At 43.8% G+C, this 24442-nt stretch overlaps 1 protein-coding gene across 1 annotated transcript; it reads left to right on the plus strand.

Moving 5' to 3' along the window:
* Positions 1-1774: 1774 nt before the first annotated feature.
* ube2a (ubiquitin-conjugating enzyme E2A (RAD6 homolog)) lies at positions 1775-24224 on the plus strand. The gene is made up of 6 exons (XM_073057848.1): positions 1775-1930; positions 2114-2194; positions 2496-2521; positions 7036-7125; positions 12903-12991; positions 23168-24224. The coding sequence occupies exons 1-6, from the start codon at positions 1887-1889 to the stop codon at positions 23294-23296; spliced, it is 459 nt and encodes a 152-aa protein (XP_072913949.1). The 5' UTR covers positions 1775-1886; the 3' UTR covers positions 23297-24224.
* Positions 24225-24442: the final 218 nt, after the last annotated feature.

The following is a 24442-nucleotide window of genomic DNA, read 5'->3' on the forward strand; positions in this document are numbered from 1 at the left end:
GGTAGTGGGAGCTTATGTCCACTACCACCCCAGGCTATTATAACCTGGAAGAGCTGAGTTACTATCTACTTTACTTTATTGTCGCCAAACATTTGATACTAGCGATATTTGATTCTGCGCTTCGTGCTCCCTGGAGTACAAATCGATAGTAAATATAATAAAAATTTAAATTATAAATCATAATTAGAAAATAGGAAAGGGTAAGGTAGTGCAAAAAAACCGAGAGACAGGTCCGAATATTTGGAAGGTACAGCCCAGATCCGGTTCAGGATCCGTTCAGCAGTCTTATCACAGTTGGAAAGAAGCTGTTCCCAAATCTGGCCGTACGAATCTTTAAGCTCCCGAACCTCCTCCCGGAGGGAAGAGGGACAAAAAGTGTGTTGGTTGGGTGGGTCGTGTCCTTGATTATCCTGTCAGCACTGCTCCGACAGCGTGTGGTGTAAAGTGAGTCCAAGGACGGAAGATTGGTTTGTGTGATGTGCTGGGCTAGGTTCACGATCTTCTGCAGCTTCTTCCGGTCTTGGACAGGACAACTTCCATACCAGGTTGTGATGCACCCTAGAAGAATACTTTCTACGGTGCACCTATAAAAATTAGTGAGGGTTTTAGGGAACAGGCCAAATTTCTTCAGCTGATTGTTACTACTGATGATAGGAACAATGAGATAGACAGGAATAGAACATGGGCAGCCGATTCTGGAATAAACTGTTTAGGGTTGGTCCCCGTTCTAACGATAAAATACTTTTCACCTCACAGTCCTCCTCAGTTTGGCCTTGCACCTTATTGCGTACGTGCTTTGCGATTTCTCAGAAGCTGTTACGCTCTATTCTGCATTCAGTTATTGTTTTCCCTTGTGCTGCCTCAAATTCACTGTATAATGGTTTGAATTGTGTGAACAATTTGCAAGACAATTTTGAAATTGGTTATTTTGTCAAGACAATTTTGTTATTGTCACTGTACCTTGATAATAATAAACCAATTCCAAAATTGGATAGATTTATTGAAGACAAAAGACTGCAGACTTATTGTACTTCAAACAAGTGTCCAGTGTTTTGAATAGACTGCACAGGGACATTCAAGCAGATATCAATACGTGACCAAAAAATAGCTTTAACAAATAGGTAATCCGCAATATCAAATCAGTGGGTCACACCCTTCTGTATAACAGCATTTTCTTATTACAAGCACTGTTTGCATTTTGCAAACTGTATTTTTTTTTCTGTTTTAGGAGCCATTCTTGTCTAAGAGAGTCTTCAATATAATCCAATTAAATCACGCGGGTGCACCGGCAGGAGCGATACAGGGAAGAGAAACTCAACGTTCAAACGCACGACACGAAACTGTCAGGCAGGTCGGCGAGGAAGCAGTCCCAGATCCTTTGCAAACCCAGGATACCCTTGGCATCTGAGTGAGGCTGTCGTGACATGATGTACAGCCAAGTTTTACTGAGCCGAGCGGCAGCCCACCAGACCCCAGGTGAGTCCAATGACGTCACTGCTGGGTCCCTCGCTCACGTGACCAGTGATTCCGCCGTGTTATTATAAGGCAAGTTGGGGGGGGGAGACTCTAATGACAACAATCGCATTACAGGCCCGGTGGTGAGGGTTGGCACGCACAAAGTAGACTGGGAAATAGATAAGGGGGACATGCTGTGGACGGTAGGGGGAGGTGCGGTGCAGTGCTGCAGCCGCGGCGGCTGTGGATTCCCGCAGAGATTCCCCCCCCGAGCTGGGGTGGTGCGCTCCGTGGAGCCTCGCCGGCAGGGCTGCGCGGACCGAATGCTCAGTAACAATATTCTTTGATACGTGTCGCGGGCGAACGGCGGCCACTCTCCGCGTTCCTTCCGCCCTTTATGCCCCTTTATTAAGCCACAGGCAGCGGCAGCGATGTCTACCCCAGCACGGAGGCGCCTCATGAGAGACTTCAAACGGTAGGGTGGCGCCTGGGGGAGGGAAGGAGGGACAATTTTCCCTCCTCTCCCTCTCTCCACCTTTCTCCCCCCCCCCCCCCTCAACAATTTAACATGGCGCTGCTTTGACTTTTAAAATGGAAACGCGGCGGGGCGGGGGGCCGGCAGGGGACGAATTGGTTTTCAATTCCTTCTTGCCTTCAGGTTGCAGGAGGATCCTCCGGCCGGCGTGAGCGGAGCGCCCTCAGAGAACAACATCATGGTGTGGAATGCGGTTATATTCGGGTGAGGAGCCGGGCGGCCCGAGGCCTGCCAGCACTGTTTGTTTCTTTTTTCTCCCCTCCCACTGTTTCCGTCTGCCGATCAGCACCTGTCCTCCTCGTTCCCTGGTCCTGTCCCCGGTAGGGCGGTGGTTTCTGGCGTTGTAAAGACCTGTTTATATAATATACATATATAAGAACCTGCGTAACTGCTTTACCTGTTAACTGCACCTTAATGTGCTAGTTTTAAGTGGGGCTGCTAGATCTCTTTGTATGTACCTCTCTTTTATAACGCTGTTTCCCTTTTTAATTTTCTCCCTCATCAGGCCCGAAGGAACCCCTTTTGAAGATGGTAAGTCCAGCAAAAAGGAGGACGCTAAAGTTGATACAACGTTATCTCCAAGTCTAAACGTCTTGCAGCTATGTGTATTTAGATGAGGAATTGGTATGTTAGTAATGTGTGGATGCATGAGAGTTCAAAGAGAAGAAAAGTAGGCAAACGGGCAGTAAATCAAAGGTCACTTTTTAAATCGACAAATACTCAGTTTATAGAAATGCTATATTTTCTCAATTTAAATGAATGCATTGCAATTTTTCAAATAAACTAGCACTGAGGACTGACTCTTGAATGGTTTGGATGGAATGTGAGAAGATAGTATTTTAGCGATCACAAAGGACACCTGTTCCATTTGTTTTTAATGTGCTGTGCTATTCAGAAGTTGTATGGGAACCTTGGATGGCAGACATGATTGAACAAGTTTGGGCAAAGTTGCTATTAAAGGGAAAGGTAAAGGAACTTCACAATTTTATTTTTGGTAAATAAAGGAAACATTTCAAAGTTCAAAGTAAATTTATTGTCAAAGTGCCATGCCTTGAAATTCATTTTCTTGCATGCATTTACAGAGAATAAAGCAATAGAATTTTACAAAAAAAAACTAAAGACTAACAAACACCAATGTGCTAAAGACAAACTGCAAATAAAAATAAAACTGAACACAAGTGTAAAGAGTTTTTAAAAATGGCTCTGTAGGTCATAGATTCAGCTCAGGGTAGTGGTGAGTGAAGTTATCCACACACTGGTCTGGGGGCCTGATGGTTGTGACTGAGCCCGTTTTCACTGCTAACGTGGGTAGAAGGTACACGCGCATATAGCCGTGTATAATTTGAGGCAAAATACACGTCACTTCTGGTCGGTTTTGATTCGGGATTTTCAGCTGATCTTGGCCAAAGCAGATTAAAGTGATGTCAATGGAGATTAATTTTATTTACAGCTCTCTGTACATGCTGTAATTTTTGATATCAGTATAGGGTGTGCTGCAGAACGGTATTGGCAGTGTGTGTTAGGCTTGCAAACTTGGTGTAACTCAAGCACACCGAATGATCAGTTTGTAAATTAGTGTCAGTGTTGAATTTGTATACATACTTTGATGTCAACATCAAAGTATGTATACATCACCATGTGCTACCCTGAGATTTATTTGCTTGTGGGCATTCACAGAAGAACAAAGAAATGCAATAGAATCAATGAAACGCTACACACAAAGACTGACAAGTAACCAATGTGCTCAAGAAGACAGACAAATGTAAATAAATAAAACTGAGAACATGAGTTGTAGAGTCCTTGAAAGCGAGTCCATGGGTTCTGGAATCAGTTTGGTGATGAAGTGAGTGAATTTATCCATGATGGTTCAGGAATCTGATGGTTGAAGGGTAATAGCTGTTCCTGAACCTGGAGGTGTGGGACCTAAGGCTCCTGTACTTCTCTCCCAATGACAACAGTGTGAAGAGAGCATGTACAATGAAACAGCAAATCATAACAGAGATGCGTTTTGATGTACATTGTGAGAAATAGTACTGATCAGAAGACAACTGTTGAAAGTGTAGCCATAAACACGAGATCTATTAATTTATTTATTGGGATACAGTGCAGAAAGGGCTTTTCTGGTTCTTCAAAACACACTGCCCAGCAATCCCCTGACTCAATCCTAGCCTAATCCTGGGGACAATTTACAATGACTAATTAATCTACCAACTTGTTTGTCTTTGGACTGTGGGAGGAAACCAGAGCACCCGGAGGAAACCCTTGTAGTCACAGGGAGAACGTACAAACTCCTTATAGGCAGCAGCAGGAATTTAACCCTAGGGTGCCTGTACTGTAAAGTGTTGTGCTAACCTCAGCTACCAAGCTGCCCGTGGATTCCAGATAGATAAACCAAATTTACCTAGAGCATGTGTTTATTGACCATCGTCAGGGGCCACCCAGATGTGCTACAGACTCAAGTTTAAATTCGGTGTCATCTGACTGTACGTATATACAACCAAACAAAGCATTGTTCCTCCAGAGCACAGTGCACCCACAAAATATATCCTACACAGCACATAAACCAAAATGTTCCCATAAATAAGATGAAGTATAATTCAAAATATATGTAGTGCACAGCACAGGTAAACAGCTCACTGTCCTAGTGCGTGACCTCTGTGGTGGCAGGGTATTCATTAGTGTCACAGCTGGAGGGAAGAAGCTGTGAGCCGGTCTGGCAGTCCTAGTCCCGATGTTTCTGGGTGGCGCCTGTGTGCTTTGTGATGTGCTGAGCTCCAGGTTTGAGTTGGTGCAGGTAATTCCAAAGGCAGATGTGAATAACAACTGCATGGAGCCTACATTAATGATCAGTGCATCACTCTCGCCCCTTACGTTACTGGGACGGCACAGATTACTCAGGTGGGTGTAAAAGGTTTGGTGATAGGATTGTGTGGAGATTGTGCAGAAAGTTTGCCCTGTTGGAGGTTAAAAATGAGAGGCTGCAGATTTAAAACAGTTGACAAAATATTCAGAATCAGGTTTTTTATCACCGGCATGTGTCATGAAATTTGTGAACTTAGCAGCAGCTGTTCAATGCAATACATAATATAGAAGGGGAAAAAGTAAAAATAAATAAGTAAATTACAGTATGTGTATATTGAATAGATTAACAGTCGTGCAAAAATCAAGAGTGTACAGTGATTGATAATCTTGAGTGAATGGACTAGCCATGTGCAAGGTGCAGAGTGAATTCTGCTTTCCAAACAGAACTAAGTATTTGAAGTTAATAAATTCGTAACACTATAGAGCAAGCAGAAAAAATGGGACTGACTGGTTTATTCTACCAAGAACAGCAGGCAGCTGTTAGTGTGACAGTATTACAGCTCAGATCGTCGGAGTTCTGAGTTAAATTCTGACGCAGTCTAAAGAATTTGAATGTTCTCCACCTGAACGTGTGGGTTTCCTCCGGGTGCTCCAGTTTCCTCCTACGATCCAAAGATGTACCTGCTAGCAGGTTAATTGGTCATTGTAGATTGTCCTGTGATTAGGCTAGGGTTAAATAGGTGGGTTACTGTGTGGCGTATCTCATTGGACCAGTGCTGTATCTTTAAATAAAAAACTAAATTTGATACCTAATAGAGTAGAGCTTCATGGTCTTTAGTACACTGTTTAAAATCCAAAGTGCAAACTATTGCAGGCAATTTGAATAAGTAGGTACTGTGTCTGTCATATTCCAGATCTTGCTGACACCCACAGATCTTCGCATATCATAGGCCACAACTGGGGAGGCAGCTTAACATTTTGAGTTTTTTTCCACTCTTCCACCACTACAGCCACTCACTTCCCTCTGACATCCTTTCTAGTCTCGATGTCCATTATACTCTAACACAGGGTTCAAAGTAAATAAAGTATGTATATGTTGCCATGTACTACCCTGAGATTTCTTTCATGTAGGAAATGAGAAATGCAATAAAATTTAGGAAAAATATACATAAAAAGACTGACAAATAAGAAGGCAGACTACAATTAATTTTAAAAATACTGAGGACGTAGGTTGTAAAGAGTCTTAGAAAGTGAGTGTGTAGGTCGTAGAATCAGTTCAGATATGTGATGATTGAAGTTATTCACCCACGAATAGTGATGTGGTATCGAAGAAAGGATCTGTGAAATTCAGAGTAAACTTATCAAAGTATGTACGTATCTTATCTTGAGATCACTTCCTTGCAGCTATTTACACAAAATTAAAGGAATACAATAGAGTTTATGAAAAAGAAAGATTAGCAAACAAGCAATGTGCAAAACAAGACAAATTGTGCAAATTTTTAAAAAAATATATAATACTAAGAACATGAGTTTGTAGAGTCCTTGAAGTTGAGTCTGTGGGTTGTGGAATCGGTTCAGAGTTGAGGTGAGGGAAGTTACCAGGAGCCTGATAGTTGTAGGTACTAAGTGTTCCTGACCCTTGTAGAGCGGGACCTAAGCTCCTGATGGTAGTAGCGAGAAGAGTTCATGGTGGGGGTCTTTGATACCTGACTATCAAAGAAAATATATGCTCGAATAAAGAGCACAAAACAAACTGCTGGAGGAACTCAGTGGGTCAGGCAGCATCTGTGGATGCAGAGGGGTGGTCAAAGTTTTGGGCCGAATCCTTATATTGGGACTTTAGAAACACTGTTGTTTACAGGACCTTGCTTGGGGCAGAGTTTGACCTTTTCTCCAGATGATTTCTGTAATGTCATCCTAAAAAGAATAAATCTGACTATAAAAACAGACCAGTACCCGTCCTGGTACTTTCAGTTCACCTTCTATCTGATTGTTCACCTGTTTTTATTATTGGACGCCGTGGTTATTGGGATTTATTTTGCACAAATGTACACACTCTGTTTCCTTGTGGAGAACGGGTTGTTCCTTTCTGTATCAAGACATACGTACGTGTGCCTTGGTGAATTGTTTTTCTTGTGGAAGCCTGACGAGCCTTGCTCATGCATCCACTTTGTTCCAGGTTTGAAGACCATTTCTGCACAAGTGACCAACAACTGAACATTAATATTTTTCTCCTTCTCCAGGTACTTTTAAACTTACAATAGAATTCACAGAAGAATACCCAAACAAGCCACCTACAGTTAGATTTGTTTCAAAAATGTTTCATCCAAATGGTATGTAAATGATTTGTTCAGTTTATTGGCATGAGTTTATGTCGGCAACGATAGAGAAGATAAAAGTTGTGTGGTGTGTGTCTGTGTACTTGATGATGCCAGCAATGGATCGTAGAGTCGTACAACCTAGAAGCTGGCCCTCAGCCCACCCTGTGATACCTGGCTACGCTGATCTCATTTGCTTGCAATAGTGCTGTACTCTGCCTTTCCTGTAAAAGTACCATCAGAATTCCTTTTAAATGTTGTATGTGTATGTGACTCCACCACCTCCACAGGCGGCTCATTCCAGATATTCATCGCCCACTGTGCGGCAGATCTCAAATCTTTAAATTTCTCCCCTCTCGTCGGCAAGTCAGAGGCATAAAAACTGCAGCACGGGAAGGCCCCAGGCCCATTTAGTCCATTCTGAACTATTAACCTGCCTAGTCCCATCAACTGCACATAGCCCTCCATACCGCATCCTCTGGCACCTCGTTCCACACTCTCACCACCCTCGAGTGAAGAAGTTCCCATAAACATTTCCCCTTTCACACTTAACCCTCCCCCTTTCACACTTAACCCTCCCCTCCCCTGGGCAAAAATACAACCTGGCGGCATCCCTTGTGATTTTTTTTATATATAGAGGTAAGATCTCTCTCAGCCCTCACTGTTCCACTAAGAATGAATCCTGTCTCCTTATAGCACAAATGTTAATTCCAGGCAACATCCTGGTTCATTCTCTCCTGTACTTCCTATCGCTACCGTGTGCTTCCTAGAGTATGAAAACAAACTGATTTCCAGCTTGTCACCACAAACTTCTCTGTAGATATTTTGCTTTGGGTAGGAGTGGTCACCTGTTCCTGTTGCATTATCTACTGTGATACCAGCGTCTTTGAGTACATCCTGTTCCAGTGTATCTCAGAGTAAATACAGATTTGCTGTTGTCTGCACTGCCTCTAGTTCACCAGAGAATAACTGTATCGGTGTGGTCCATTTATCAGAATGTTGGTTTCTGTGGTTTCATTGCTGGTACCTTTGGAAAACAATAGTCTGCGATTGAATCTTGATCTAATTCTGGGACATAACATAGAACACAGGAATTAGAACAGTACAGTGTGGGCCTTCAGAACATGATGATGTACCAATCTATTAACTACTACACAGAGTTTCAAAGTACAGGCAGTGCCCGGGTTACAACCGAGATCCGTTCCTAAGTCTGTCTTTAAGTGGGATTTGTACATAAGTCGGAACAGGTTAGCCTATCCTTCGATGCCTTATGCCCTGGTGCACATTTTTCCTCTTTTGAAATGTAGGCATAAGCCAGTCTCATCTACATTAAATATTTGATCTGGCAAGTAACCTCTCTGCTCAATAACTTTTTACAACGTTTCAGGAAAATCACTCGCAGCACTTCCATCAGCACTCGCTGCTTCACCTTGCACTTTAATGTTATGTAAGTTTGCCCTCACTTTGAAACGATTGAACCGACCCCTACTCACAACAAATTCTTCATCACAGAGTGAATTGTCGATCCATAATTTTAACTCATTTACCGCATCCGTCAACAGAACAGAAACACTGCGGATTCAGCAGCAGCCGCGAGCGGCGGGTCCTGAGCTCCCCCTGGGTCCTAAAGTGCACCCGCTCTGAGACAGGTTAAATGGGACACACTCACCACAGTGTTAATGGCAACGTGATCCGACTTAAAATGGCGGACGATGTTCTCCTTCCTCGAGCTGACTCATTTTTAATATGATAGGCTTTAGGGCAGGCCGTTCGTTAGTACGAGTTGTTCATAAGTCGGACGTTCGTAACTTGGGGACATTTATTATCAAAGAACGTATAAATTATACAACTTTGAGATTTGTTTGCTTACAGGCAGCTGCAAAGGAAAGAACCCAATCAAAAAAAAGACCAAACCCCTCTCCCCCCTCCACAGTGCCAACAGAGAAAGAGGGGAAAAAGCACAAAATAAATCATATAAACGGTAGAAGCGAACAGCAACAGCATTCCAAGCCAGATTGTGTCCTTGGATCCAAATCCCAGGAGTAGACCAAAGTAGTTCATCATATTAGTGGGGCAGATTGCCCCAAAGTTCACAGGCATGAAGCACGGCAGTCGGAGGGAGTCTCAAGCCTTAGCGTTGCAGAGAGAGAAGCCCCCAGACTATCTAGCCTGGCATTTAAATTGTCCAAGCCTTGCACTAGGACTTAGCTTCGCAGCCGGCAAATCACTCTGGGCCTAGATTCACTGCAGAAGGAGCCGTTCTTGACCTCTCCAACCTCTCTTGACTTCCTGCCTCTCTAGTCTATGTGAGCTGGCATTCAGATTGTACCTCGCATTAGGGCCCAGGCATTGAATACGCCACTTGTCGATTTGCCTCGGACCTGGATTTTGCTGCCAAAGAAGCCATTCTCAACCCGTCCATTTTGGCTCAGCGTTTAGAGTGATCTAGTCTCGTACCCGGGTTAGTTGGACGGGCATCAGAACTCCTCCATCCTGTCTTCTCCCCCTTAAGTCATTCGCTCCAACCAGCACGGCTCCAATTCCATGTGTTGATTTTGCAGCACACCAGCTGGGCGCATCCTGCAAATTCACTTTGCCTTCGCTCACTTCTTCATTGCTTGCGGTGATAGTTTACCACAATTTACTTCAAAAACTGTGTGCTCTTAATAATGGGTTCAATCAAATCCCTTAGCTTTCGGACCACCAGTAAGCTGTCGCACATCTTTGGTAGCGCCATCTTAAAACAGAAGTTTAATCAAACCTTTCCCTCCAACGTAGCCCACACCTTCCATTTTTTCTTTCACCCATGTGCTTATCTCTTAACTATCTCTGATGTATCGGCCTCCACCACTGGCAGTACATTCCAGGCACCCACCACTCTGTACTTTTAAAAAATACTTCTGACATCTCATCTTAAAAGGATGGCCTCTGATGTTGGCCATTTCCACTCTGTGTGGGGAGGAGGTGCTGGCTGTCCAATTCTATCTATGCCTCTCATCCTCGTTCGCTCCAAAGATAAAAGCCCTAGCTCGTTCAACCTTTCCTCATTAGACATGTACTCCAGGCCAGGCAGTGTCCTGGTTAAACTTGTCTGCACCTTGTCTAAAGCTTCCATATCTTTCTCGTAGTGAGGCCTCCAGGTTCCTGTATCAAAGAATGGGGCTCCCCATTTTCAGGCATCCAGTTCTTCCAGGATAAATGGGAGAACAAAATTCAGATTGCTGCATTGGATACAGAGATTTCAGGTTTTGACTGAACTGTCGACCTCCAAGGAGACTTCCACTTCCTACACTGACATATCGTGATCAGAATCAGATTTAATATCACTGGCATATGTCATGAAATTTGTTAACTTAGTGGCAGCAGTGCAAGCAATACACGATGCAGAAAAAATAAGTAAATCAATTACAGTAGGTATGTGTATTAGCAGTTAAAAATAGTGCCCAACAGAAATAATACTTAGTGAATTACGACAGCCTATGTACCTTCCCCTTCAGTACTAAATATAGAAGTCACCTTTACCCTAGAATTTTGAATCCCATCAAGTCCCTGGCCCTATTAATGAATTGTAGAGCCATTCAAGGGGAAAAGGGAGTTGAGCCTGCTGCACCCATGCTTCCAGTGGGTACCTGTCTGCATAAATCCCATCTTCGGGCACTTGTCCCGTTGCCTTTAACGCCTGGGTGATTCAAATGCTCATCTAGACATTAAAATTCTGGCAGTAACCCTGCTTCCATCACACTACTGGCCACTCTCTGTGGGAAAGATCCCCTCCAAGTCTCTTACCCATAACCTAAGCTTATATTCTATGACTTTATCTTTGTTGAAGGAAAAAAACTTTACTGTGGTTAATCTTGTGTGTAGGACTCAATAATCTTGTTATAGAAATGCTACATGTCAGGCAACATCCTGGTGACTCCTCTGCACTCCTACCTTTCCTGTGGTGTGGCGACCAGAACTGCACACTGAGGTCTGACCAATGTTCTGTGAGGTCGGAGTGCAGCCTCCCTGCCCTCTGATTAATGAAGGCTGGTATATCATCTGATGCCTTAACCACGTTACCTATCTGTGCTGCCAACCTCAAGGATCTTTGCACTGGTATGCCAATGCTCCTTAGGACCTTGCCATTCAGAGTGTATGTCCAGCCCCATATGTACTCCCAAAACGTTGAGGCTTTAAAATTCAGAGGTGCAAAGGGACCTGGGAATCCTAAAGGTTAACTTGCAGGTTGAGCTGGTAAGGAAGATGAATGCAATATTAGCATTCATTTTGAGAGGACTAGAATGTAAGAGCGTAGATGTGGCATTGAGGCTTTATAGGGCATTGGTCAGATATTGTGAGCAGTTCTGGACCCTTGTCTATGAAAAGATGTGCTGGCATTGGAGAGGGTTCAGAGGAAGTTTACAAGAATGATTACAGGAATGAACAGGTTAACATATGAGGAACGATTGATGCCTCTGGGCCTCTACTCCCTGGAGTTTATAAGAATGAGGAAGGGGAATCTCATTGAAACCTAATGAATATTGGAAGGCCTGGATAGTGGATGTGCAGAGGATGTTTCCTACAGTGGGAGAGTCTAGGACCAGAAGGCATAGCCTCAGAATACAAGAAAAGACCTGAGGACTTTCTTTAGCCAGAGCGTGATGAATCTGTGAGATTCATTGCCCCACACAGTGCAGGGGCCAAGTCATTGGGTATAATTAAAGCAGAGGTTGATAGGTTCTTGATTAGTCAGGGTGTCATGTTACCAGAAGAAGGCAGGAGAATGGGGTTGAGAGGGAAAATAAATCAGCCGTGATAGAATGGCCTAATTCTGCTCCTCTAACTTATGGTCTAAAATACATCATCACATTATCAGAATTAAACTCCATTTGCCATTTCACTAATTCATTGTTATCGCCCTGTAGTCTAATTCTGCCCACTGCTTTGACCATTCTACTAACCCTTGCCATATCTGTGCAGTTTGAGGATACCCCCCCCCCCCCCCCCATTGCTTTTGATTAGGGAGCACTACATTTTTGTCTGTGTAAAGGTAAAGGAATTGAAAGATTTCACAATCAGGATGGCATGCGACTCTGTAGGAATTTAAATGTAGCAATTCTCTCTTTATTTCTCTGTAAGAAAGCAACCAAGTAAATCTGGCTTATTTCCTGAAAATGCCCTTTAACGAACTGGGCTGACCTTTTGTGATGAGTGAGCAAAATTGTATTTATCATAAACATGAGATTCTGCAGATGCCGGAACTCCAGAACAATGCACACAAAATACTGGAGGAACTCAGCAGGTCAGGCGGCGTCTGTGGAGAGGAATAAACAGTTGAGATCTTTGGCTGAGACCTGTGATCTGCTGACTGCCTGTAGCATTTTGTGTGTGGCCTTGTGTCATAAAGTGGAAACTGGTAATCCTACTTGAACTTATTGTGCCCTAATTCTTTTTGTAATTTGTTACTTTTTGTCTGTTGCTGGACTTTCAAAGTGTGGCTTAATAGCCAAGTAGCATCTTGCTGTAAGCATTCAAGCTTGTGAAATTTGAACCCAAGTGGACATACTGCTTCAGCCAGTAAAAGGGCTTTTGATTCCATTTTGCGATGAATATGAAATGAGAGGTGTCATTGTTCCAGGTTTGATCCATCTGACTGGTTAAACTATTTGGATGCTGTTGATAATGCAGAGTTAGATTCCAACCTTAGTTTCTGAAGTTATGAAGCTGGAGGATAATTAATGGTAATTGTTTGATAGTCAAATATTTGAAGCCACTGCTGTGTAATTTTAAACTGAATATACTTTCTTTAGTCTATGCAGATGGCAGTATATGTCTGGACATACTGCAGAATCGCTGGAGTCCAACATATGATGTATCTTCAATTTTAACATCTATACAGGTAATTGTATCTTATAAAATTGTCGCTTTTAAAAATCTGTCTAATAGAATATACACAGTGGCCATTTTATTAGGTACCTCGTGCGTGTGTGTGTGTGTGTGTGTGTGTGTGTGTATTAAACTGGCCGCTGGGTGTATGTTCATGGTCTTCTGCTGCTATAGCCCATCCACTTCAAGGTTGGACGTGTTGTGCATTCAGAGATGCTGTTCTGCACACCACTGTTGTAATGTGTGGTTATTTGAGTTGCTGTCACCTTCTTGTTGTGAATCAGTTTGGCCATTTTCCTCTGGCCCCTCTCATTAACAAGGTGTTTTCACCCACAGAACTGCCACTCACTGGATTTCTTTTATTTGCCCTTCACACCATTCTTTGTATGCTCTGGAGCAGGTATTAGTTTTGCTCCTTGGGAACCCCTGCTCTAGAGATTATTGTGTATGAAACTCACAGGAGGTCAGCAGTTTCTCAGATACTCAAACCACTCTGTCTAGCATCAACAATCATTCCATGATCAAAGTCATTTAGATTACATTTCTTCCCCATTATGACGTTTGGCCTGAACAACAGTGGAACCTTTTGACCACGTCTGCATGCTTTTATGCACTCAGTTGCTGCTACGCAAACTGAGAGGTCTTAAGGTGGATCAGTCACCTGGACCGGATGGACTACATCCCAGAGTCCTGAGAGAGGTTGCTGAAGAGATGACGGATGCATTGGTCATAATCTTTCAAGAATCACTTGATTCTGGCATGGTCCCAGAGGACTGGAAGATTGCAAATGTCAGCCCACTTTTCAAGAAGGGAGGAATTTAGCAGCCAGCTCGCCTAACTTCAGTGGTTGGGAAAGCGTTGGAGTCATTATTAAGGAAGAGGTTTCAGGGTGCTTAGAGACTGTTGATAAAATAAGTCTGTCAAGGGAAATCTTGCCTGACAAATCTGCTAGTATTCAAGGAAGTAACAAGCAGGGTGGACAAAGGAGAAGCAGTGGATGTCATTTACTTGGATTTTCAGAAGGCATTTGATAAGGTGCCTCACATGAGGCGGCTTAACAAGATAAAATCCTGTAGCGTTATAGGAAATGTACTGGTATGTATAACGGGATGTCTGACGGGCAGGAGCCAGAGAGTGGGAATAAAACGGGCCTTTTCTGGTTGGCTGCCAGTGACTCGTGTTCCTCAGGCAGTATTGGGACCGCTACTTTTCACATTGTCAACGATCTAGATAGTGGAATTGATGGCTTTGTGGCAAAGTTTGTAGATGATACAAAGATAGGCGGAGGGGTAGGTAGTGCTGAGGAAGCAAAGCGATTGCAGCTGGACTTAGACAAATTGGAAGAATGTGCAAAAAAGAGGCAGATGGAATACAGTGTTGGGAAATACAATAATGCATTTTGATAAAAGGAATAGTGTGGACTATTATCTAAACAGGAAGAAGGTTCAAACATCAGAGGTGCAGGAGGACTTGGGAGTCCTTGTGCAAGACTCCTGGAAGATTGATTTGCAGGTTGAGTTTGTGTTAAGGAAGGCAAATGCAATGTTGGCATTTATTTCAAGAGGAATAGAATATGAAAGCAAGGAGATAATGCTGAGGCTTTATAAGACACTAGTCAGGATGCACTTGGAGTATTGTCAACAATTTTGGGTATCTCAGAAAGGATGTGTTGTCATTGGAGAGAGTCCAGAGGAGATTCACAAGGATGATTCTGGAAAAGAAGGGGTTAACATATGAGGAGCGTTTAGCAGCTTTAGGCCTGTACTCACCGGAATTTAGAAAAAAAGCAAGGGGATCTTACTGAAACCTACCAAATGTTGAAAGGACAAGCTAGGGTGGATGTTGGAGGTGTCCAGAATTAGAGAGCACAGCACCAAAATTGGGAGATGACATTTTTAGAACAGAGCCAGAGAGTGGTGAATCTGTGGAATGCTCTGCCACAGACTGCGGTGAAAGCCAATTCTGTGGGTATATTTAAGGTGGAAGTTGATAGTTTCCAGATCGGTCAGGGCATCAAAGGATATGGCGAGAAGGCAGGTGTATGGGGTTGAGTGGGGATCCGGAATCAGCCATGATGGAATGGCGGAGCAGACTCAATGGGCTGAATAGTCTAGTTCTGGTCCTCTGTCTTATGGTCTCACACGATTGGCTGATTAGATTAACAAGCAGATGTACATAATAAAATAGCCAGTGAGTGATGATCTTTCCCACTTCAGGGCATTGCAGAGAAGACTCACTTCCATTTTTTCAGTGTGTGCAATTCTATATAGCATTCTCTGTTCCATCCCCCACGCCCTGAATTTAGCCTTGAGCATGCGTCTCTCTTTACTTGCTGGTACATCTTGTCCCAAATGAGATGAGGCTGCAGAAAGAAATGCATGTGGTAACACAGTGTAGTGGGGAACAACGTGTTAGATACTTAAAACCATTATTTTTTTGAAAGAAAAATGACTTCAATACATTCAGATGAATTCTTTCCACTCCAGTGAGCTGACACTGCCCGGTTACGCCCATGAGACCAACGGCAGAATTGAACCCGGGTCAATAGCATTACTCTAAATGCATTGCTACTGTGCTGCCCCGTTAGTTGTTTGTTCACTGAAAATGACAAAATCCTGCAACTTAAAATTTTATTTACTTAGTGATGCACAGAATAGGCCGTTTGTCTGAACTGAAATTCTCCAGTGCACCATCTCTGGAGAGTTGTCAATTGTTAAGACCGTAGCAGGATTGAAAGTAAAAATGGTTGTTGTGGAATTCTGCAGTTAGGATTGAAAGGATTATTTTGCAAGCCGTGCCAGCATTAATTCAGCAGGACTGGTGGTTTCTGGGAGCTGGTGGTGAAGGTGAGATGGCCACAAGTTACAGGGCAGCATGTGCTGCTGAGCTGGTAAACTAATGCCAGTTCTGTGAAGTTGAGTCGTTTTTTAGTTCTTGTGGTTCTACCTTGAGGGTTGCCCGGGGGAGGCCAGCAGAGTGTGGAAAAGAAAAAAGGTCTGGAAAAAAATTGAGAGGATGAAGGCAGAAAATCCATTTTTTTTTAAAAAGAAGTATTTGGAGTCACAGTTCTGCAGCGTGAAAGCAGATGTTCTGATCAACTTGTCCATGTTGTGTTCCCCAGTGCACACAAACCTCTCCTATCCATTTACCTCTCCAAGTGGCTTTTAAATGTTGCTGATAAGCCCTCCTCAGCTACTTTCTCTGGCAACTCATACCAAATGCCCACTACCCTTCATGTGAAACAGCTGCCCCTGATGTCCCCTATAGATCCCTCACCTCTGATCGTTAACCTGTGCCCTCTTGTCTTTAGCACCGCCTCCCGGGGTGAAAGACTGCTTTCACCTTGCCTACATCCTTCATGATCTTGTATAGCTCTAGTCAGGTCAGCTGTCAATCTCTTAGATTCCTGGGAATGAAGTCCTAGCCGAGGCAACCTCTTTGTAACTCAGGACCTTCAGTCCTTACAAAATCATCTGCAGATTTCCTCATGTTAAAGTCCCTTTTTTGCTCTTGTTCTGCACCTTCTCATTTCTGCACTCTTTTTAATTTCACATCAGAACCAAAGCTAAGCACAGTTGGTGCCCAGTGTCTTATAACTGCAATATGGATAAGTGTAGTGATTTAGTGTAATACTTTTACAGCACCAGCAACACACGCGAAATGCTGGTAGAACTCAGCAGGTCAGGCAGCATCTGTGGAAATGGACAATTCAGGCCGAGAACCTGCCTCCGTCTCTGCCACTTGCCTGTGAGCAATTAGTACATTCTCCCCATGACTGCTTGGATTTCCTCCCACATTGAAAAGACGTACGGGTTTGCAGGTTAATTGGTGAATGGATGAAATTGGGTGTCGTGGGTTCATTGGGCTGGGGTAGCCTGTTACTGAGCTGTATCTCTGAATATGAATATAAAAGATGTAATTCTGGGATGTGTAGAGTTCTGTGAAAGTGCTTTCTTGATGAGTGGAGGATAGGGGTGCTGCTAGACGTGATGGACAGATGGGCTAGCTTCTTGGTCAGTGGAAAGCTAGAGGTCACCCTTGTTGAGCATCGTGTAATCGCTGGATTAGTGAGGTAGCAAGGAACTAACTATTGCAGTCATTTGGGACTGGTAATGTCACTGTGACCCCATTAATAGCATGATTTACAGTTTGGACATACCAGTTTAACCTTGAGGGTAGACAAAGGGAATAATTTGGATGTTTGCTGTTATAAACTGTTGTAGGGTTTTAATTTTAAACTTAACTTTTTTCGTTTTATCCGGTCTTTCTTCCTGTCTCATTTGGCTCTGGGTTGCCTCGCTCTGTTCTGGCAGTTGATCCTACATTCAGGAAATTTTAGATTTCCTGTTCACGTTGCATGTATAGAAATTAGTTCTCATTTATGTAAACATTTACAGCAGGCAAAGTTTTAACAGTCTGGTATTATGCTCCATTGTCACGTTGATTAGCCTTGGTTTGCCTTCTGGGTAGACTGACTGAAACCAGTTCTGGTACTTATCGAGAGGTTGAAATCAGTTCTGGCTAGTCTCAGTGATTAAAGCTCCCCGGTCATAACTTGCAGGATGCTGTTTTGACCTCTGAACCTCCGTTGTTTTGAAAATTGTAGTTCCGAATATGAAAGTCTGTCCCTGCCTTGCGTCTTTGTCTTTCCGTCTAATTTTCCTCGCTGTGTTGCTGGTCTGGGGAATGTTCAACAGGTGCCTTTAGTGACTTACCGTTCTTCCTACGGGCAGCCTTGTCCTTCTCAACTAATGCTTCTTCCATTGGGATCGGAGACTAAAGTCAGAACACAGGCAGATCCTATAGCCACTGTCAATGCTAACCAGGTTGTTTCCTTTGGTGGTGGGGGTGGGGGAGGTTGTCCAAGACCAGAGGACACAGCCTCAGAATAGTGGGGCGTCCTTTTAGAATGGAGGTGACAAAATTCTTTAGCCAGAGAGTGGTGAATCTGTGGAATTCTTTGCCACAGGCAGCTGTGGAGGCCAAGTCTTTATGTATATTTGAGATAGAGTTTGATAGATTCTTGATTAGTCAGGGTATGAAGAGATATGGGGAGAAGGCAGGAGATTAGGTCTAAGAGGGAAATGGATCAGCCAAGATGAAATGGCGGAGCAGACTCGATGGGCCAAATGTCTAATTCTGTTCCGATATCTTGTGTTCCTGGTTGCCTGTGTTTGGCTTATATTCCTTATAAACCAGGGACCCCTTCGTTAATGGTAAGGGTCTGTGGCATAGAAAAGGTCGGGAACCCCTGTGCTAAATCTCTTCCACTAGGTACCTATCCAAATGTCCAATAAATATAATTGTACCTGGCTGCGCAGCTTTCTCTGGCATCTCATCCCCTACCCAGCACCATTAATAGCATGATTTGTCAGAAATCTTCCACTGTGCGGAAAGAAGTTGCCCCTCGGGGCCTTTCTAAATTCCCCCCCATATCTAAAATCAGTTGCTCTCTAGTTTACCTACCCTGGGGGTAAAAGATGGTGACCATCCACTTTATCTACACCTCGTGGCCTGTAACATCACTCCTCAGCTTCCTACGATCGCGGCCACGGAGTCTCGGCCTATCCAGCTTCTTGTAACCTAGGCACTCCTGGCTTCAGTAACATCCTTGTGCATTTTTCCAGCACCGTGTGCAGCTTAATGCCATTCCTGTAGCTGAGTCACCTGAATTGTGCACAAGCTCAAGTCCATTCTCTGAGTGTGGTCTTACCAACTACATGTACTGTTGTATATGCTTATATTTAGCAATACCACAAGGCCCTTGTGGTCCTTCGAACCCCGTTGCCCAACAACCCTACAACTCTGATTAACCCTAACCTTAATCGTGGGATAACCTACCTAGTACGTCTTTGGAAACCGGAGCTCCCGGAGGAAACACGGGGAGAATGCATAACCTCATTACAGGCAACAGTGGGAATTGAACTCTGGTATCTGTTACTGTAAACCTAAAAGATGTAACCCAGGCATTCCACAGGGAGGATGTACAGAGACTCCTTACGGAACAGTGCCGGGATTGAACTCCGGAACATCCCAAGCTATAATAGAGTCACCCATGGTGCATCGTGGTTTCCCAACTCCTGAACTCCACACGAGGACGACTGCGCCAAATTCCATGTCTCCACAGGGTGTCACTCTTTGGAGTGGAGGTTTAGAGATGGCATTGATGGACTGCCAGAGACTTTTTCCAGTGCAGAAATGGCTATAACGAGCACTCCTGGCAGTGCAGCACAGCGCACTCAACGCATGTTACAGGCAGGTTTTTTAAACCCAGTGGTAAGTGCATTGAGTGGGCTGCCAGGGCTGCTGATAGAGGCGGATATATTAATGACATTTAAAGGACTTGGGTACAGATTGATTGAAAAATGAAGGCTATGGGGGAGGAAAGGACTAGATTGATCTTAGCATAGGGTAAACAGTTGGCTCGACATTGTGGGCTGATGGGCCCTGGAGAGTTTTGTAGAACGGGGACCCCATGGGGTACAGATATATAGAAGAGTTCAGGCCCTTCACTGAGTATTGGGCAAATTTTATCGGTGCAGTCTATTTGAAGTTGGTGGTTTGATCTCATTTGTAAATGTGGTTGAAAGGTTCCAGTGGTTTTAAAAGTGCGTGTACTTGACCTATTTAGCTGGTCTGTTGAACAGGAACTGAGATGCCATTAGCTCCTTGGCTTTGTTCAAGACCAGCCCGGGTTAGGTGTTTGCCATAGTGGAAGCAACACTGGGTGAGAGTGGCAGTGTACCAACTCCTCACTGTTACCCTGGTGCCTGGTTATAATTGGGTACCTTAGACTTGGCGCTTGTGGTAGACTTCAGGCTTCAGTGAATGACCTGGCTCACCTTCGGTTTATGGACCAGAAGACATACTGTAGGAGTAGAATTAGGCCATCTGGCATATTGAGTCTGCTCCACCATTCAATCATGGTTGAACTTTTTTTTTCTCTTCCTCAACCTCAGTTCCCGGCCTTCTCCTCGTAGCCTGTGATGCTATGTCCAATCAAGACTCTATCAATCTCTGCCTCAAAGATACCCAACGACCTGGCCTCCACAGCTGCATGTGTAACAGATTCACCACTCTTTGGCTAAAGAAATTTCTCCGCATCTCTGTTTTGAAAGGGCACCCCTCTATTCTGAGGCTGTGCCCTCTTGTCCTAGACTCTCCCACCATGGGAAACATCCTTTCCACATCTGCTCTGTCTAGGCCTTTCAACATTCGAAAAGGTTTCAATAAGATTCCTCCCCACCATCCTTCTGAATTCCAGCGAGTACAGACCCAGAGCCATGAAACGTTCCTCGTATGATAACCCTTTCATTCCTGGAATCATCCTTGTGAACCTCCTCTGGACTCTCTCCAGTGCCAGCACATGTTAAGATGAGGGGCCCAAAACTGTTCACAGTACTCAAGGTGAGGCCTCACCAATGCCTTATAAAGCCTCAGCATTACCCAATTGAACACAAGTGCAGAACCAGTGACCATAATTCTTAGTTTCAAGATACTCTTGTGTTTGTGTTTTGACTGGCCCTGTACTTGAGGTCTCAAATTGAGGCAAAGCTAATTTTTATGTCAGACAAACGTTCAAAAAGTTGATTGTTAACTGCCATTTACAGTTAAAGGGGCAATTTCCAGTTGGGAGGCTGTTAGAAGTCTGAGGGGGAGAGTAGCAGGAACAAACTGGTCTGGCAGAATGAAGGGAAATTAAACCAGGCCAGGACATGACGTTTTGGGCAAGGCCCAAAGTGAGTGTGCTTGAACAGAGAGCTTGTAGTATGTAGTTCCTTCAAAGTGGCAATACTGACAGGATCTGGAGGGGGATGTGCTTGCATTGATCAGCTAAGGCACTGAGACATTTCAGATACCATTTTATTGTTGGTTAGGCTGCACTTGGAATATTGCTTTGCAGGCCTGCTCACCACACTCAAGGTGTGATTAAGGTACTGGCGGGGGGGGGGGGGAAGGTGGTGGTGTTGCAGAAAAGATTCATAAGAGGTTGCCTAGTTTGAAGGAAAGATTTGACAGGTTTTTAAGGTGATTAAGAGGTATACAAAATTGAGAGGCATAAATAGCCTGTGTTTGTTTCCCATGGTAAGCTTTGTCTGAAACTAGAGGGTATAGGTGGTGGGAGAAGGTTAAGGAATCTAGGATAATTTTTCTCCACATAGCAGTTGGTATGTGGAATGAGCTGTCGGAGACAGTGACATTTAAGAAGCATGTGGATGCATTTTACTCTGTGCTGCCTAAATTGGAGAGCATGTCTTATGTTGAGTGAGCGAGGACTCTGGAGTGAAGGAGGATGAAAGGTAGAGATGCCAACGAAGCATAGACAGTGGGCAGCCAGGGTGAAAATGACTAATACATGAGGGTATACTTTTGAGATGATTGGGGGAGGGGTGAGGGAGGTAACAGTGATAAGTGCATAAAACAGAGGGTCATGGTAGAGGCAATACATTAGGGGCATTTAACACTCAGGCACAGGGATGAAGGAACAATGGAGGGCTATGTGGGAGAGCGGGTTAGATTAATCTTGGAGTAGGTTAAAAAGTCAGCACAACATCATGGGCGAAATGGCCTGTACTGTGCTGTAAATGTTCTATGTACTTGAATCAACAAGGCAATGAAAGGTGGCCCCCATTTTTCAAACGTTCACTTTACCACAACTCAACTGTTATGAAAGACATGCATTGGTACCTGTTTTCATTAACCAAAGAGGATTTTCACTTTTCCAAAAAAAGATGCCCGCTTTTAACGTGTGTTTACCCCGAGAAAGATTACCATGACCGTGAAGCCTTGTGCAGGCAGTTGTGTGCGTATGCGTGTACGTGCTGATTTTATTGTTCTCCAAATAGATTTTGGCTCACTATCTTCCTGATTTTTGATAAGTGAAACTGCACCATACATACAATACTTCTACTTTATATAGGCTGTATATTTACCATATTCCTGCTTTTACTATAGGTTCGTGTTATTTTGGGTTTTATGTGTTATTTGGTTTGATTTGGTAGGTTAATTTTTGGGTCTGGGAACGCTCAAAAATTTTTCCCATATAAATTAATGGTAATTGCTTCTTTGCTTTACGACATTTCGACTTGCAAACAGTTTCATAGGAACACTCTACCTTCAGATAGCAGGGGAAGCCTGTATAGAATTAATGCAGGGATGTGAGATTATTAGTAGAAAGATATGATGGGTTGGCATTCACACAATGGGCTTGTTTCTGTCTTGTTCACTGTGTGGATAGAATGTTGTTTGTTTATTTATTGAGAGTAGAGTAGGTCCTTATGGCTCTTTGAGCCACACCACCCACCAACCCCCAATTTAACCCTAGCCTAATCACGGGACAATTTAGAATGACCAATTAACCTACGACCCGGAATGCCTTTGGACTGTGGGAGGAAAGTCGTGGGGAGAACGTACATACTGCTTACAGGCACTCGCAGGAATTGAACCCAGAGTCACCTGTACTGTAAAGCGTTGTGCTAACCACTCTGCTATGGTGCTGCCCCAAGGTGGAAATAGTTAATACCAGAGGGTATGGTTTTAAGGAATGGGGGGGGGGGGGGGGGAGAAGAGTAGGTGAGTGTCAGAGGTAACTTTTTTTAACACTGTGCCAAGGGTGATGGTAGAAAACCAGCACATCGGTGAGCAGCCTAAATTGCTGTTGGGATAATGGTAGTTATCCATTGCCCAGTATAGTACCACATCTGTTAGTCTCGTGAGACCATGGATTTGTGCCTTGGAAGGTTTCCAGAGTGCAGGCCTGGGCAAGGTTGTATGGGAGACTGGTAGTTGCCCAAACTGCAAGCCTTTCCCCTCTCCACGCCACCGATGTTGTCCAAGGGAAGGGCACTAGGACCCATGCAGCTTGGCACTGGTGTCATCGCAGAGCAATGTGTTGTTAAGTGCCTTGCTCAAGGACACAATGCGCTGCCTCAGCTGAGGCTCGAACCAATGACCTTCAGATCACTAGACCTGATACCTTATCCACTAGGCCACGCGCCAACATAACACATCTTGTACTGCCTTCCATTCATCAGTCCGGGTGTGGGGAGATTGAGACAAGTGCAGAACATAAAGCCCAGGGAAGGTAGGTAATCTTCATCCACTTTTTCTTTCCTAGGGAAATGGCATTTAGATGAATACAACGACGAATAATGTGTCCCTGCTAAATTTGTTCTCTTTGTTTTCTCAGTCTTTACTGGACGAGCCAAATCCAAACAGCCCAGCCAACAGTCAGGCGGCACAGCTGTATCAGGAGAACAAACGGGAATATGAAAAGCGGGTATCTGCAATAGTGGAACAGAGCTGGCGGGACTGTTGACCTTGCCTAGTGCCTACGAACACTGTCGGGCCATGCGAATCATGAAGCATTCTGAGTCCTCCTCGTTCTAGCATCATCGCATTATTTTGCAAGCTAAACTGCTACACTGCTGCCACCCGTTTGAAGCCTCGCCCCCTGGACGTTGAGTCAAAACAGATGTCGAAGTGCATGCACTGTACCCAGGGCACCTGCCAAGGAACTTTTAATTTCACATTCTTCTATCATCATCCGCCTTTTCCTGATGGTTTTTCATACTGTCTGGGCAGTATCAGGCACATAATAAAGGTGTGCTGTAACACAATGTTATTTGCATTGCATATTTTGTGCAGGTTTCATGTGGTTTTTCCTCGGTGGGAAGACGCTCATCTGCCCTCACCAAAATCCAGCATATCAGTGAGAAGTTTAAATTGCTGTTGGGTTAACGTCACTTCTGTTTAAAGTAGATGTGTGCCTCTTCTGAAGCCAGCACTATAGTTCTCAAGTTTAAAAAAAACTCTTACTAGAAGGTGCTAGTCTATGTATTTAAAAATCAGTTTTTTGAACCTTTTTGAATAAATGTCCAGGGTCCTGGAGCTTAGCAGGGTGGTCACTTCTGTGATGGTTTCTAGTTCTGTTGAGTGTAGGTGTGAGCTGTTGCTGCATGCTTTTTTTTTCCTTCCACTGAACTAAATGAAGTGCTTTTCACTTTATCGAGAATTACCAACATCGGCAATCCACTAGTTATGTTAGACCAAACTTGTATATTCAGATACCTAATGCAGTGATGTGGGAAATGGGAAGAGACCCTGTACCTTGTATTGTCTGATGTTCAAAGTACCTTTTTTCTGCACATTAGTCTATTGAAGTGACAGTATAACTTTGCACTATCGTAACCCATGTAAGAAACTGTACATTTTCTCACTACTTGTAAATAAAATTATAAACTTAACATTGTGGTGTATGACTAAACATTATACTTCCTGATCATCAGGAAGCATTCAGTTGTAAAATAGATTAGAAGATTGAACTCACTAAAGCTGCAGGAACTCAGCAGGTCTTGTGAATGTCTCAAACTACAATGGATTCTGGTTAAAAGGGACTTACTGGGACCAGTACATTTTGGGCTAATTTAAACAGCTGTTCAAATTAGCTGAAATTTCATGGAAA

The sequence above is a fragment of the Hemitrygon akajei genome, chromosome 10 (genome assembly GCF_048418815.1).
Source record: "Hemitrygon akajei chromosome 10, sHemAka1.3, whole genome shotgun sequence".
NCBI classification, from domain to species: domain Eukaryota; kingdom Metazoa; phylum Chordata; class Chondrichthyes; order Myliobatiformes; family Dasyatidae; genus Hemitrygon; species Hemitrygon akajei.